Source organism: Mixophyes fleayi, chromosome 2 (assembly GCF_038048845.1).
Source record: "Mixophyes fleayi isolate aMixFle1 chromosome 2, aMixFle1.hap1, whole genome shotgun sequence".
NCBI lineage: Eukaryota > Metazoa > Chordata > Amphibia > Anura > Limnodynastidae > Mixophyes > Mixophyes fleayi.
The window spans coordinates 309,220,247-309,236,941 of record NC_134403.1 but is presented as its reverse complement, the minus strand read 5'-3'; the positions used below and the strand labels follow the sequence as shown (position 1 = coordinate 309,236,941).

The 16,695-nt window shown below is 38.2% G+C and overlaps 1 protein-coding gene across 6 annotated transcripts in view; it reads right to left on the bottom strand.

The window, feature by feature from the left end:
• The window catches only part of CDKL5 (cyclin dependent kinase like 5), a 324,391-nt gene that overhangs the window by 89,580 nt on the left and 218,116 nt on the right, over positions 1 to 16,695 (bottom strand). For all 6 annotated transcript variants that reach the window (XM_075196518.1, XM_075196523.1, XM_075196521.1 and 3 more), the window contains one exon: positions 10,328 to 10,464. In XM_075196518.1, coding sequence (XP_075052619.1) covers positions 10,328 to 10,464 — 137 coding nt within the window. The remainder of the gene's footprint in view (positions 1 to 10,327; positions 10,465 to 16,695) is intronic.

Below are 16,695 nucleotides of genomic sequence, written 5' to 3'. Positions count from 1 at the left end.
AATTGCTCAAATTTTAACTATTGACATATCATTACATTTATTTTCTATTTTTTTTTTTCAACAAATACATTTTACTAAATGAAAAGAAGCAAAAAAACATCACAAGCACATGTCTCACCACATAAATAGACAGACACTGACACGGTGTACGCAACATGACCTAATAGTAGGTATTACATTTGATATACTAGGTTATATATTTCCTAAGGGTGTGGGTCACTGTCAGAATGAATATGACACCTGATTAGACAAGTGCTACTGCGATCAGATCCGGTCACAATGACACCTTTAAAAAAAATTTTTGGTGAGCGGTATCTCTGTAGCAGTGGGAAATATTAGGGGATGAATCCTGCTTTTTTGCTAGTCAGAAGAAAAAGCTGTGCATAAAAAACAAACTGGGTAAACATCCCCTCTTATTTGCGCGCAAAAAGCTACAGTAGAGAAGGAAAATACCTACCAGTCAGAGCAATAGATTTCTTGTTAAAAAAACAATGATGTTGCTTCATCTAATAAACCAAGCAAACTCCAAGGGCTAGATTTACTAAAGGGCGGTTTGGGGAAACCACTGGTTTTCGTCAATTTTCCCGTTGGTTTTAAAACCATCAGATTTACTAAAGCCCAAACCACCATTAAAACGGCCAGAATTGACATTTTTCAAAACACCCACTTCACAAATCGCCATCCCAATTTTAATAATGATGAACATACAAACCACCAGATTTACTAAGCTGGGGTTTGCAAAACCACCATCCAAATGGCCAAAATACAAGGAGTGGTTGTGAGTGGCGAGATTGCTCAAACTGCTGCTGTTTGAGCTATTATGCAATTCAGAACATAAGAGAAAGCACCATTGACATTTAAATTATTTGGGCGATCATTATTTAATGATTAAGTGACAAAATTTATTTAATATTAACTTAAGGGGGACTTTTTTTATTTGCTTTTTAAGGGGACACTATTATAGCATTATATTATGGGGAAAGGTGAATATATAATAATATTAACTGATTGTTACTGGTGGATATAATTATTTATGTTGCACAATTTGGCATTACGTAGTGCCACAATAATATAATAGTTAAATAATTTAGTCCTCTTAATATAATGGGGGAAAAAAAGTTAATATTAAATTAATTTTTCCCCTAAAATCTATAAATAATGCTTTCTCTTATGTTTTGAATGGCTAAATAGCTCAAACAGTATGTTTGAGCTATCAAGCCATTCAGAAGCAGGTAATAAAACTATCCTGTCCTGTCTTTTGGATGCCTGTTTTAAACAAACCTTCGGCAGTTTGGACAAAACCGCTGGTGGTTTATATTTTCCAATCCGCCACACGTCGCCATCCATTTTAAATCACAGTCTGAAACTGCCCTATAGTAAATGTGGTGGTTTGGACCACTAAACTGCCGGCGATGTGTAGCAGTTTACAAACCCCCAACAAACTTGAATCTTAGTAAATCTAGCCCCAAGTCTCTACAGTAATAGGAAGAGAAAGAGTGGAAAGGAACTATATTCCTTCAAAACTAAAAAGATGGGCACTGCCAAATAATGAGCTAGAAACCTAAATTAGGGGGGGAGCACAAAGGATAGATATTCCTTACCAGCTGGAGGTGTCACAGGGATTATAGTTATGAGAAGCAAATAAGCAACTTCTGTGAAATGACACTTACAGTTCTTTGAGTCAATGCTGATCTGTCACATATTTAAGCATGACGTGCAGCAAACAATCTAATGAGCTTGTTGTTAGCTGCAGCCTTCTCCCACATTCCATCCATAATACAGTAAGGAGTTCACTCAATTGTTCAAAATAGTGGAGGCTCCTTACCTAGACCACACCAGGGTCTGAAAGAGGTGAAATGGGACAACCATGGATCAGCCCAATGGTAGAGTTTTATAAGGGGAAACAGATATGTTTATGTAGATGTGTGAAGCTCCAGTTTTTAGCTGTGGGGTGATAGGACTACTAAATCTTACAGAAGGTATTTTTTTAAATACTGGCATGCATTGTTTATTGCCAGCTACCTAGTGAGCCAGATGGATTATCAAATAACAGGGAAACAAAACCCCCCAACCCTACTCAGAACATTAGTCATTTAAGTGGCCAGTTGGATGATAAATAGGACAATGCACAGCTTGTTAGATCTTTAGAATTTTGAAGAATATCCAGGCAAATATTTATCCAGCTTAATATAAAAGAACAAGAAGAACTTAGTGTCTGGCTTTCAATGCTCTCATCAATCTCCTGCCCTGCTTGGTTTCACACTAGCTCATCTTCCTCAGTCCACACATTCTTACCAGGAGTACATAATAACAGTATGTTTACCTATGGATGTACAGCATATATATTATATATAGCATTTGGAAACATAAATGCAATAATAACAGAGCAAATGGGGGTGGGGTTTACAGGTGCTCAAGTTGAAACAGATTTATTTAACAAATGTCTAAATTAATAATTTCTGCTTATAGGACTTTTTTCGGGCTGCACAAACTCTATGCAATTCCCTCCCTCGCACAATCACACTTTCCTCTGGTCTACAAATTTTCAAGAGCTCTCTTAAAACCCACCTCTTCAGACAAGCTTATAATATTCCTGAACCATCCTCTTAACCTCACTATATTACCATATTATCACCCATTACACAATCCACACAACACAACAACCCTCTGATAAACATTGCTGTGTGACTGGATCATATAGCATAATAATCCCTTTTTTGTTTTGTTTTTACTTTTGCAATCTGGCTGGACCGAAATGCAATATGTATACTTAACCTCACAAATCCAAGTCCTATTGTCCCATAGATTGTAAGCTTGCGAGCAGGCCCCCTCACCTCTTTGTCTGTTTTACCCAGTTTGTTTATTACTGTTTGTCCCCAACTGTAAAGCACTATGGAACATGTTGGTGCTATAAAAATAAATAAATAAATTATGATGATGATAATGGGACCAACCATGAGATCAGGATTGCGATTGTACTGTATTTTGAATACTTTTTATCCAGGAAAAAAGAGCCTGCATTACATTTTACTTCTTTTTACATTTAAAATGTTCTTGACTATAATTCAACTTTTGGCTCTTGTCAAAATAGAGATCAACAGATCAGTAAATCAAACACTCTTTCTATATACATGGCATTTATCAACAAACATCTTATAAATAACATAACTATCATGACTAATATTACTACAGGTGGCCTATGAGAGAGGGAAGGGGTACTTAGCACCTCTCTCTTCATCACTAGAGTCGGCCTGCAGTCTGTCCGTGTCAGACATCTCATGTAATTACACTTCGTCACTACTGTGCTTCTAGATATTCAGCTCCCCCAGTTACCTTTAACTGGGGGAGCTGGATGATCTTCACAGCAGCTGCTATGCACCCCTTCTTCCCTCCAATTACCTCTCACTTCAGTCCAGGTGCAGAATATGGCCTTTACTACCCCCAGCCTGACTGTAGGTGAACATTAAGCCATGATAATTGGCACAGCCTTGTGTAAGGTATTGCAAGAAAAAGGGGCACAATGGGAAAGTGTGTGTTTCTAGCAGAATGGTTGTATGTAATCATGCATATATGTATTTACAGAATGGGCCTGATTCATTAAGGAAAAGGAAGCAAAAAAATTAGTAACTCTGCACTTTGACAAAACCATGTTGCATTGGAGGGGAGGCAAAATTACGCGATTCACTGCGAATCGCGTCATTTAGTGGTGGCTGTAGCAGGATGCGGGAGATTTGCCAGCTCTCCCGGGAGTCCGTGAGACTGACCTACATTCCGGGAGAGTTGGCAAGTATGTTATATCTGTGTGATGTATGTATGCATCTGGAACAGATCTGTGACAAAATGGGTGTGTATGGGACAGAACACATGTTTGCAGTATGGTCTTTAGTGTGGAAGCACAGACATAAATTTGAAAGCATATATGGGGCTAAGAGTGCCTGAAGCCCTATTAAATTTAAAAGTGACCCCCTTTCAGGTATGCAGCAATGTTCAACTACTTTCATCATATCGTGAAAGCACCTTCTCCAGAACTAATACTGGTGGTCAATGTTTTCTATAGTAAATGCACTGTCAGTAAACACGAATATTTGTTTCAAGTGCTGGACAAAAAAATACTACAAGCAGCTTTCAAGGTCTGGTCAGACCTACAATTCTATTTTGCAGCGTTTCTGAGACCTTAGGCTTAGGCTCTTGCATGGACTCACTACAGTCATAAAACTCCTCTGGTTCCAGCCTACACTATGCTGATATCTACATTAGATCTCATTGATAAAGAACACTGAATGTGCACTGCAATACATTTTGTTGTGCACATGTACTCCTAGATGGACCGCTCAGCGCTCATAAAGGTGCATGCTTACTTTCTTCTCTCAGGAGATGTCTCTGCAAACTAGAAGTGTGCCAAGGTGTGCGGAAAGATTAAAAAATGAAGAGGTTTTTCATCAAAGTACAACAGTGCAAAATAGGTCCTATTAAAAATATAGGACGAGACCCAAAGTCCACCAACAAGGGCAAACTTCATTTTGCAGAGTGAAAATTGCCTGAAACTACATTGTACAGCAAATAATGCCTCTATAAACGTATCCACTCCACCACATTATCTTGTTTCCCTAAACTAGTTGCACAATAATAAATCTCATTACAACACTGCTCTGGAAAAATAAGTGCCCTCTCATAACTCAATGTCTCTGTTTGGCTTGTGCAAAGTTCTGCAAATGCCTCAATGATTTTGTGCTTGGAATGAAGCTGTGTTACATTATTAGCCATTACTACCCACACAATACTGACAACTGCACAATGTTCCCATCGACACTACAATGACACCCACACTATGTTCTCAACCACATAATACACACACCAAAACTAGGTCCCTATCCACACAATACTGACACCCACATTATGTCCCCATCCACACAATATTGGTATCAACATTATGTCCCCATCCACACAATAATGACCACAGTACTATGTTTCCACTCAAACAATACGGACACTTATGCTGTTACCAACACTATATGTCCACAACTGGGACCAAGAGTCAAGGCTGTCCTTCACCTTGCACTTGACATGTGGGTCCCTATCAAGAGTAACACAGCCAAGCAGGCAAGCAGCATTCTAATGAGTTCTGGGTTCCAGGAGTCCAAAAATCACTTTAGCCACATAGGTAGAGCATTCAAAAAATGCCTGATTCCCACTAAGCTTCTTTCATAAACTCGTGAAGTAATAAGATTAGCAGTCAAGTTTAATGCCTTAGGTCATTATTTTCCTATTAAATATCACTAGATAACGCTATACTTATATAAAAAGATGGTAGTTTATAAAATCACACATTATAGTCAACTTATTATTAGTGTTTGACAAAATTTAAGGTCCAATAAGATAGGTGAATTTGCACACTGGTTGGACATAAGGTCCAGTATGCCGCAACATGGTGACTTGGTATTCCGCTAAACGTAAATAAAGCAGTAGGTTGGAATTATATCCATAAGCTTTACGTGCCAACCATGAAATGTTACAGCCACGATATCTACACTATAGTGTTCCTTATTGTAGATGCCTTTCAGTGTCAAAACAGGTCAGTAACCCAGGACTAAAACTAACTATTGTGTGTGTTCTAGAGGGACAATTGTGTCATATAGTCCTGACCACCTAGTTATCTTTCTAGGCATGTTACTAACTTAGATTTCCCATTTTCTTCCCTCTCCAGCATGCCCTCTCCCAATATTGAATATTGAATCTTGATATGGATCCCATTTTAAAATACAATGCTCCCTCTTTATAATGCCACCATCCATTAAAACCCTGTGTATTTTTGCAGTACATTAACTGTTATTAATTCAAATATATGACATCCTCAATTTAATGCCAGACTTGTCATTTAGTTCTGGATACACCTTATTGTGTGGGATCCAATATCTATATGGTACGGACGAGATTTCTTATATCTGGTCATTATATTATGAGAACTTTTCAGCCATCCTTTTGGTAAAATTATGATTGTATATTTGAGTTTTCAACTATACAGGCTGATTGATTCTTTCCTTTATTCATTTTTTATAAGAATTCCAGATTGCATTTTAATGTAATAAATTATACTATATATTGACTTTTAAATAAATTATCATTGTTTGGTGGTATATATCTACTGAGGAGAAGTCCTTTTGTACTTCAAATATTGTTTTGTTTCACAAACAGGGATTTTTAATCTTAGCACTATACAAATCTCTGCACCACAAAAGAGCATCCTTGAAAAGGACCTAAAATTTGCACCAGAGGAACCCTTGAATAAGTTTGAGACATTTATAGACAAGTTTATATGTACATTAACACTCAAGAATTTTTTTTATGGAGGATCATATAGACAGAACCACTAGGGTGACATCGCCCACAAATAGAATAGATGATGACCTTCTAGACATGTTTGTGCATACTGACTTTAGAACCAAAACTACCCCACCATTGCGAGGGCCCCTATATTGCCACTTTCCAAGAATTGGTGGAAGAGGACTGGGAAAAAATAACAGTCCAGAGAAAGCCCACCCATTCAAATATCAGCCAAGCAGAGAATAAGATAATTTGGCAATTAGGCACCTTGAAGCAAATAAATACATAGTCATCAAACCAGCTGACAGAGAGGGTGGAGGGATCACCATCCTTGATACTGGTAACTACATATTAGAATTAGAATTAGAATTAGAAAGGCAGCTTGGTGACACAAATACTTGCAAACACCTTTCATAGGACCCCACCACCCAGTACCAAAAAAGCCAAAACTGGACAGACTACTTATGAAAGCCATGCAATTGGGCATACTTCACAAATCTGAGCTAGAGTTTCTATCATTCAAAAACGCACAATTACCATTTATCTATCAATTGCCTAAAATAAATCCTTTACCAATCAATCCAGGAAGGACAGACGTTTCTGGCATTGAATCCATCGCTATGAACTAGTCAAAGCTATATAGATTTATTTCCCTAGCCCTTAGCTACCCAGCAGAGACCTGAGGGACACCAGCCATACATTTGAAATTCCTAAAAATACTCAATGGAAGAAAGGCTACCTGTTGATGACCTGTGACATAACATCACTTTATACCATCATAGATCAAAAAAAGTAGATATGTAAAATCTATCCTTACAAATGATGACAAGTTACCAACTGAACAAACAGACTTAGTGGACAGCACCAATTTTGTGTTACATCCCAATTACTTCTGTACAACCAGTGGGTACTATAGGCAGATTCATGGGACTGCTATGGGTGCAAAATCAACGCCCAGTTACGCAAATCTGTTTATGGTCCAATGGGAGGATCAATGTATATGGGAGAATAATCCATACATAAAAAGTATTCTGCACTGGTACAGGTTCATTGATGATGTATTATGTATATGGACAGGCACCAGAGAAGTATTGAACTTTTTCCTTAACTACGTCAATGACAATGATTTCAACATCGACTTCACCACTAACATTAGTACTGAATGGGTGGAATTTCCGGACCTAGACATATACATTGAGAATAATCAAATACGCAATATACCAAAGGGCCAGGACATGAGACTTATACGGAACTGCTCTAATATGGAACAGTATGATTTGCAGGCCACCACACTTATGGATAGAAATTTTGACCAACAACTGGTAAAACAAGCATATACTGAGATACATGAGATGAGCAGAGAAAGTATTTTTGAAAAGAAACACACAGGACCCCAAGATATTTCCACATACCTCCTGTTTATTAAGAGGTTCAGCTTGAAACAAATATTGGGGGGTCTTACTGTGCGATGACAAACTGAAAGAACTTTTGCCAACCCCCCTCCCAAAATTTGTGTATAAAAAAAAAGCAGACAATCTTAAAAATACGAACACATGGTTGGGGGAAAACAACAGTGGGTTTTCCCACTGTAATCGTTGGCACGCCTGCAAGATCAATCAGAATAAAAGCACCAGACCCATCAAAACCTTCATGTCTAATATCACAGGTGAAACCCATAAAATTCAAAGCAGACATATATATATATATATATATATATATATATATATATATATATATATATATATATATATATACACATACACACACACACAAACACATACTGTATATATAAATATATATATATATATTTATATATATATATATATATATATATATACACACACACACACATATATACATACACATACACACACACACATACACAAAATACAAAAGAAGAGGGGCGCAACACATAGTGCAATAAATGCTAGATGTAATCTCATATACCTGGGAGCCGTCTGGAAGCTTCACGCTGACGATTGGGAGGACTATCTGGTATATCCAGGATCATACGTGCTCTAGGGTCCGGTACGGACGTCATCTAGAGGGACTTCCCCAGCATATAATTTAAGCACATATGATTTGAACCGACGGTACGGGTATTACATATTTGTGGAGAACATCACTTTGTTTCACATTTAATGCACTATGTGTGGCGCCCCTCTTCTTTTGTATTGTATCCATTAGATGCGACACTTGCAGACAGGTGTTGAATTATCTGGGAGCTGCCTATTGAAATTTGAGTATCATTTTATGTATTTTACTCTTTAGCTGCACTTTGAAAGCGCTTACTAGCTTAAATAATATTGGGTTTAATAATATATATATATATATATATATATATATATATATATATATATATATATAGTATAATTTTTTGTATTGTGAGACATAGGGGAGATTCAATTAGACGCGTGGTGTCTCTTTTGAAGATATTGTCTTATTTGTTATGCTTACTCTGTCTACAGTCTAGAAGGTTTAAGGCTTTTTGCTATATCTCCATATTATGACATACTGGACTCACTACTGTTGTTTTTTTCTAGTGAATGCTGAACTCACAGCATGCTAGATAAGTGTTCACTAGATAAGGAATCTGAAGATCACCCTCAATTTTCCAGTATCTTCTGAAATTTTTTTTATTATCTTCCATAATATTACTTATGAATCCTTATTTTTCATTGTTTAATGCATGGACACTCAGTAAGGAATTTATTCAATCACAACTACAGATTATTAGTGGGTTCTTAACCCACATCTGACCACTATGCCGAATAGCAAATCACTGCATAGAGAACACTTATGATCAGCTTATTTATAAGGATCTCACACAGCATACTTGCAAAACATCCCTGAGGAAGCAAATTTATTGGCGAAATGCTTTGGATTGCATTGGACTCTGTCTATTTCCCACCAAAAGACCTTCACCTAACAAGAACACTCTGTACGAGAGCCGGCTAGAGTGTAAACAGCAGATACACATAACGTTGCATGTGCACTTACAGACAACACACCACCGAGATCCTGTGAGCACAAGTTACAACATGTGGCCTGTATCGGAGGGACATCTCAGTAGACAGGAGACCCGGGTATTACACCGATCAGTGGGGTAAGCACACACACCCATGTCCTGATTACCATCCGCTACTGCCTGCTAGCAGGGGTGCCGAGAGGGGGGTGGGGCGTGTACAAATTTCCCAGGGACCGGCCTGCCAGGGGAGCCCAGGCCCCACACAGTCTGATAAACATTTTTTTTAAATGATTGAAAAAAAAATAAAAGAATTCCCCAGAGAGTTTTTTTTTAGGGGGGGGGGGGGGGGGGGGGCGAGCTGACAGCAGCTCCCAGTTCCCAGACAGTGTGTGTCCCAGCAGCAAGGAGAACAAAGAGGAGGGGCTTCAGCTCTGCCTGCACTGTACTTGTCCTATTTAGAACTACATAATCAGGTGCCTTGGGAACATCATTGTTAGTTGCATTTTAATATTAGCTGCTAGTTACAAAGTTGCCATCTCTCCCTGAAACACTCAAAGCTGATAAAGAAACACACTAAAGGCATTAGTTACTCTGTACACTAGTATACACTTAACATGCTTACTACCTCAAACACGTTTTGATAAAGGGAGCTGACTATCCTTCCATTGTGAAAAATAAATTACAAAATAAAAGAGCCAACAACTAAACAGATTAAAATTAGTTCACAAAAAGCATCTAAAGACTATGCCTATAAATGAAAAAATAAAAGCATTTGGGGGTACATACCAAGATGCCATATGAAGACCCGTTATTATAATAACTTTAGCGTTTTATCAAAGAAACTTCCTAAATATCAAATGGTTACTTGCTATGCTGTTCAGGGAGATAGTCTTCCAATAAATCATTTCATCGTAACACAGCAATACTTCGCTTGAATATAAGTGTATTTCACATTTGCTTGAAACATTCTTCATAAATGGCCAATTAGAAGATGCAGGTGCTTGGACCAGATTTCAGATGACATTTCTATCCACCTACCTTCTCAACATATTCAAATACCAGGTATAATTTTCCTCTTCTCCTAAACGCTTCTTTCAGCTCAACAATGTTTTCTTGCTTCAATGTGCGAAGCATTTTAAGCTCTCGCAGTGTCGTCTCCTTGACTTCTTCATTTTCTGAAAATACAAAAGAAGGGAAAAAGAACAAAATTACTGGTGTAGTAACAATAGTGATCTTTCATATGTTCTGTCTCACTTAGAATGTGTTCTCCCCTTCCATTCTTCTTTCTTAAAGTAGGGTAATTGTAGGCAATGAAGAAGTAATAACCTTTTTTAATTTTAGATGTAGAATGGCGTAAACGCACATTTTTGCTCAAAACTTAAACTTCAAACCCCCTTCTTGCAGTGACTGTGCAAATCTCCTAATGGTACTTAAGATTCATAGGATTTGGGGGAGGTGAAGTAAAATGATCAGGAGGCAGGATTCTGTAAGAAATTATCTGCAGGAATGTAGAACTATCTAGACAGGATGGCACTGATTTGCAGAATAGTGTCTATTATATTTAATTGTGTTGTATCTGATAAAATGCAGATTTGCAAATGTACTTTTATTCACAAAATTAAGCACTCACTATTCTTTTATTTCTTTCCTTTCTACATCTCTCATTCTCTCTCATTTGTATCTAGCTGTAAATTCAATATTTCTTGATTCTGCTTGTTGGCTCAGACATGCCATATTTTAAATAACTCTCATACTCAGTTCAAGTAACGGAGTAAAACATGTACTCTACAGTGAATGCTGTTAGAGACAAACAGCTCTGATGAATAAAATGATGAATAAAAGAGGTAGAATCTGCACCTGTTTTCAGGTGTAGAATCTAGGTGGGTAACTGAATGGCTTAAAGGTATCCAACAATCCTTCTCCTAAATGTGCTGAAAGTAACTGCAGGGTTCTATCTTTCATCTGCGAGGCCCGAAGTGTCATTCAGCTAGTCTCATTCACAGACTACACATAAAGCAGCATATTTATCTTCTCCGGCTAGATGCCTGAATGAGCACATGAAACCAGGTAGCCTGCGTTGCTTTGAACAGTGTCCTCAGACATAGCAGCACAATCTATGGTCACATGACAGCAGCAGGCTACCTACTATGCACTAATGAGAAGAATTTGCACTGTTTAAGATGAGCGTTTTATCCATGCCTATGCTGTGCATTAGTTTCTGATAGTGTTACCTGTGTGATCAATGATCCCTATTTTCAGAGTGGTTTCCTGCATTGGACATGAGCAAATTATGAGCACAAACTCCTCTGAATGAACTTGTCATGATTTGCTTATGCCACATTCCAAAAGGAACATGTCGGGAGCAAACAGCTCATAACATCACATAGGCACGAGGACAAATTGTGGTTTGCTCCCTATCTGCAAAAAAAAGCACGAGCAAGATCTGCAAAAAAAACACTTGTCTGAACAAACTTGTAATCAAGTCGCCAATAGGAAAGGACTGTTCAACTGTCCGGCAGTAGTGCTTGTAGTAATGTAGTGCTTCTAAAGCTCTAGGCACACCCCCAGTGAATCTGATTGGTTGCTATGGGCAACAACTCCACTTTTCCTTTTTAGAAGGTTCGATGCTACCACTAATATTGGGAGGTGGATTTAAAACAAACATACCGTAGATTGCAGGCTGTATTCATATCAGATCTGGGCAGGAAGTTTTACATTTTGACTTATGGACATATGAAGTGCTGTGCTCAGACAACGAAATGTGCCAGAGAAATGTGCTCTATATTTCTGCTGCATTCAGTGACATTGTCTCTAGAAATGAATGTGTTGACCTCTAGCAAAACATCCCATGACAAACCCAGAAATTACAGTTGCAGCAGGAATCAGTGCTGACACAAGAGGTCTACTGCAATTTTCTGCTGTTTTTTTAGTATATTGACAAAAAAATCTTTTTTTTAAGCTTATCAGTCATAATCCAAGTTCATATTACGGAAGGCCCAGGTGGTGGACACACACAAATCCAGAATAAATGAGAACTTCTGGTTTTCGAGAGAAAAAAAAGCATTTCATCAGGTCACATTAGAATAAAAGGACAAAATATGTTACTCCACCTTCTACTTAATTTCACCCCACAATGATTTTACTACATGCCTCCACATTGATGTCCCAAGTGTGGAACAGTTATTTAAGGCCAAAGTCAACAACATATTTTCTCGTACACATCAGAGAAGCACATATTTTGTTACATGTAAGCTACCAGCGCATTTAAAGGATAGCATTAAATGCCAGCACGGTACTATTGTGTTCCTTCCTGAAATGCTTAAATTTATAGTTGCCCACTCTTCCAGAATCTTCTCAGAATATAGGGATTCCTAGGAAGTCCCTATACTAGACTCCTAGGAAGGTTGGCTGGCCTGCTAGATCCCTGCTGTACCTCCTGAAATGCCAACATGCACAACCGTTATGCAGTGTAACACAATCTTTAAAATAATTTTTCAAAAGTATGGAAGTATACTTGTATTAAAAAAACAATTATCATCAAAACCAAAAACAACACAAAGCAAAACAGATCTTCCTAAAACACTTTTGGTGAGAAAGCAAAAATTGTTAATACTGGTGCAATGAGTGGAGATGAACTGCTTGCACTAAAATATAAAGACAGAAAAATAATAATGATAATAAAAACAATAATAATAATAAGATATATATATACACACACACACACACATATATATATATATATATACACATGTATATATTTATTGTGACAGAGTCACTGGAGGGAGGCTAAATGGCAGAGGTATGTGTCCCAGGCTTCCTGCATTGTGTATTTTAAAACACCAGGGAGAATGTAGATGTGTGCCTGGTGCCTGGTATGGAGAAAGAGAAGGGTGGACTTCATACATAAGGCCCAGTCTGGGTCTTAGGGTCTGCCAGTCTCAAAAGAGACTGACCAAGAGATGCACCTGTGAGGTGTTTGTGAAAAAGCAGCTAGAATAGGCAATCAGTGTCTCAGACCTGGGGAGGAGGTGAGCTACCTCCTGAGACACTCTGCTGTGGTGAGCAAATAATATGTTGACTGTGTGTTTGGACACAAGGTCCAACACCTGAGAGAGGGTCTTGCTAAATGTATTAGCTAGTAGCCAGACGGCCAGGATTTTGTTTTATGTTTTGTTCTTGTCTGCAAGCTGGTGAATAAACTAGCCTCGGCTGTTAACCTGAAACCTCTGGACTCGTGTGGTTTACTGCTGCTGTTCACCAAGGAGACTGTATGTGTGTGTATGTGTATATATATATAAATATATATATATATATATATATATTTTGTAACAAAGGGAGGCATTTATCTGACAAGATGCAGAGAAAGCATACAAGCAGAATAAAACATTGGTGCAGTTATGCACTTAGATTGAGGTTAAACCAGGTAAAGACTTATGTATAGTTTAAAGTTTGGTTAACTTACATGATTTGAAAGCTCCTTCCTCTCAGCAAACAGACAGGGTGTGTCTGTTAGTGCAAACAGAGCCAGTGATGGGCGTCTCCTCTTAAAGAGAAGGTGGGTGTGTCACCTGCCCATCAAGCTAAGGCTGGGGGAGGAGTATCATGTATAAAAGCTTGATTGTGTCATTTGTTCACTGAGACCAATGCTGGGAAAGCTGGCTGGTCTTGAGAGAGCTGGTCTATGTCTTGCTAGCGTTTAGAGTCTCCATAATTGCTGTGAAAGTCATACGGTGTCAAATACATTTTAACCATCCTGACAATAAAACTACATAAAAAGGAAGAAGTTGTTTGCATGTGGCTCAGCAGTAGCGGGCTCTTGCCACAATATATATATATATATATATATATATATATATATATATATATATATATATATATATATATATATATATATATATATATATTATACACATACACACACTGGGCACATTTCACAAAGAGGCCACAAGTACAGTGCCAGTGTGTAGACAAACTTGAATGCATAAAGGATTACAATCAGTATATAGGGATAGTTAATATGGCCCATCATGTAAGTCCTATCTGACTCTGCCGAAAACAAGGACGTGGTATTAAAAAAAGGGTACCGATTGAAATTCGCTTACACAGTTTATATGTACAGAAATGTGTGCAACAATACAATATAAGTTTTCGGAAAAAAATCACACATGAAACCCCCCCCCCCCTGAAAGTTACCTTAAATGTCATAAATATATATTAGCTGCAATATTTTTAAAATGTGCATGCTTGTTGGAAAAGCAAAACAAGTTACAAGTCAAATTGTGATTCAAGAATGTCATTTTCTGTTCAGCGCTTCTCTTGTGCTTGTTTGTCCTCCTGTGAGTTAGAATCTCTAACATAACAGCTGTCCTATAATAAGTTGAACTTGCTAAAAATATTTTGCCATAATGTATCCATTATAAAGATCTCACTTGAGGAAAAAAGTAGCAGAGTACTGCACAATTAAGGAAAAATCTCTAGTGTAACATAAAAAAGTTCAACAAATCTACAAAAATACAACAATTTTAGGATATCGTAGATGAATTTATTGCGGTGCTTGGTTTTCAATATGAAATTTCTGCTATACAGAGAATATAACATCTAAACTGTCTCTGGATATCTTCAAACAACTTTTACAAAATTCACAGCTCCTTACCAACCCTTATATTGTCCGGCCAAGTATGTGGTATTGCAGATTAATATCTTGGATGAGGAGGGGGTTTAGCTTTCTAGATGTAGTCGATTTGAAGGGTATCTAATGTTCTGGCACTTTAGAGTCTCCACAATACTAGGCTGAAGCCAGAACATCTAGTAATGAATAATTGCCCCTAAAAGCCAAAATATGATCCATTTGTTTGGGGATTTGGAATTACTAGCAAGTAAACATACACACGTATGGCATCACCATACACGGCAAAATACAGCTAAATAAGTATTGCAAGGTAAAACAAAAACGAAAGTGAGGCATTACAAAGAACAGTGCTCTTTTATATTGTCCCACTTAATTCTAGTAAACACCAGCAAAAACCTATACATTTATACCTAAATGAATAGATTTAGGTGGTGGTTTCATTTTCTATGTGGAGTATTTTTTTTTTGGGGGGGAGGTAGTTCCAGATGTTTTACAATGACAGGAAATCAACAATGGGAAAATTACCTACATGAAACAAAAATGTACTCCATTGCTTCTGATCATTCTATAGGGCCAGACTGGCCATCTTGAGGTTTGTCAGAAGAGCTGGTGTGCCTTAGAGTATTAGTGGCCCATTCTTGGGATTTCACACTTTTTTTAAAAAAGTAATAGCTTCTCGGTCTCCATAAGACAACCAAATATGTTTTTAGTAAAATACTCATTGACTACAGCCATGACAGTCTGAACCCAGCCCCTACTGGAGCACTGTTTCAGCTATGCAAGGACAGACTCAATAGCGAAACACACAGGGAATGCTGGCGCCCTATGTGACACTATTGGAATAAACAAAAGTTTTCGACTTTGGGCATGCACAGGAATCTGAGCTGGAATGCTTTGCATGACAGGGCTATTTTATTATTGTAGTCCAGCTTTGGTGGGCCATGTGTTGAACCAGCGATGTTGTTGCTTGCCCACTCTCCCGTAATGACTTCAAGAGAGTAGGTCATCCTCCCAGAAGAATGCGGAGTGCGCATTCTTCGGGCGCACTCCGAAGAATGCGCCCACACTACATTCTTCGGAGTGGGCGGGAAACGACCTTGATGCCACTCGACATTAATTACATCATCATGGCCCCGTCCCCTGCTTCTAGTGTGGCACAGGGTGGGGCCGTGAGGTCGCAAATTGCACCATCACGCCCCCAGCACTTGTCCTTGAACCACCCCTTAGGGATCTCCCAGAGGTGAGGTCCAAGAAGTAGGGACTATAGTTGAGTCTCTCCTGCACACAGGAGAAGTTGCCGAATGTTTTCTGGTGTGTTTCACCTGTTCACATCATGAGGAAAAGAAACACTCAAAAGGCAGCAATGGTGAAAATTGCATTTTTTCCCCTAAACGTACTATGAAATTGAAGGTGGGGGGCAGAAGTTCAGGATATTAAAATTATCTATAAATATACACACTGGAGTTTCTATTATTCTAAATGTACAATTTTAAGGTGTTTAAGGTCTTGTAGCAGGCTAGGGTCTTTGCACTTGTGTAATTACAGAATGAAAACTAATATAACAGTCTTTCTAGATCAGTGATGGGCAACCTGATATGCTTCAAGGGTCCCATGACAGCGACCCTAAAAACTTCAAAAAGGGCTGCACATTACCCTTAATTTAAAATAAAATATAAACAGCCCTAGAATGAACTTAACACCCTCATCACTCATCCCAAAATGCCTCCACATGCCTGTCACTGTTCCAAAATTCACCACGTGCCACAAAATGCCCTCT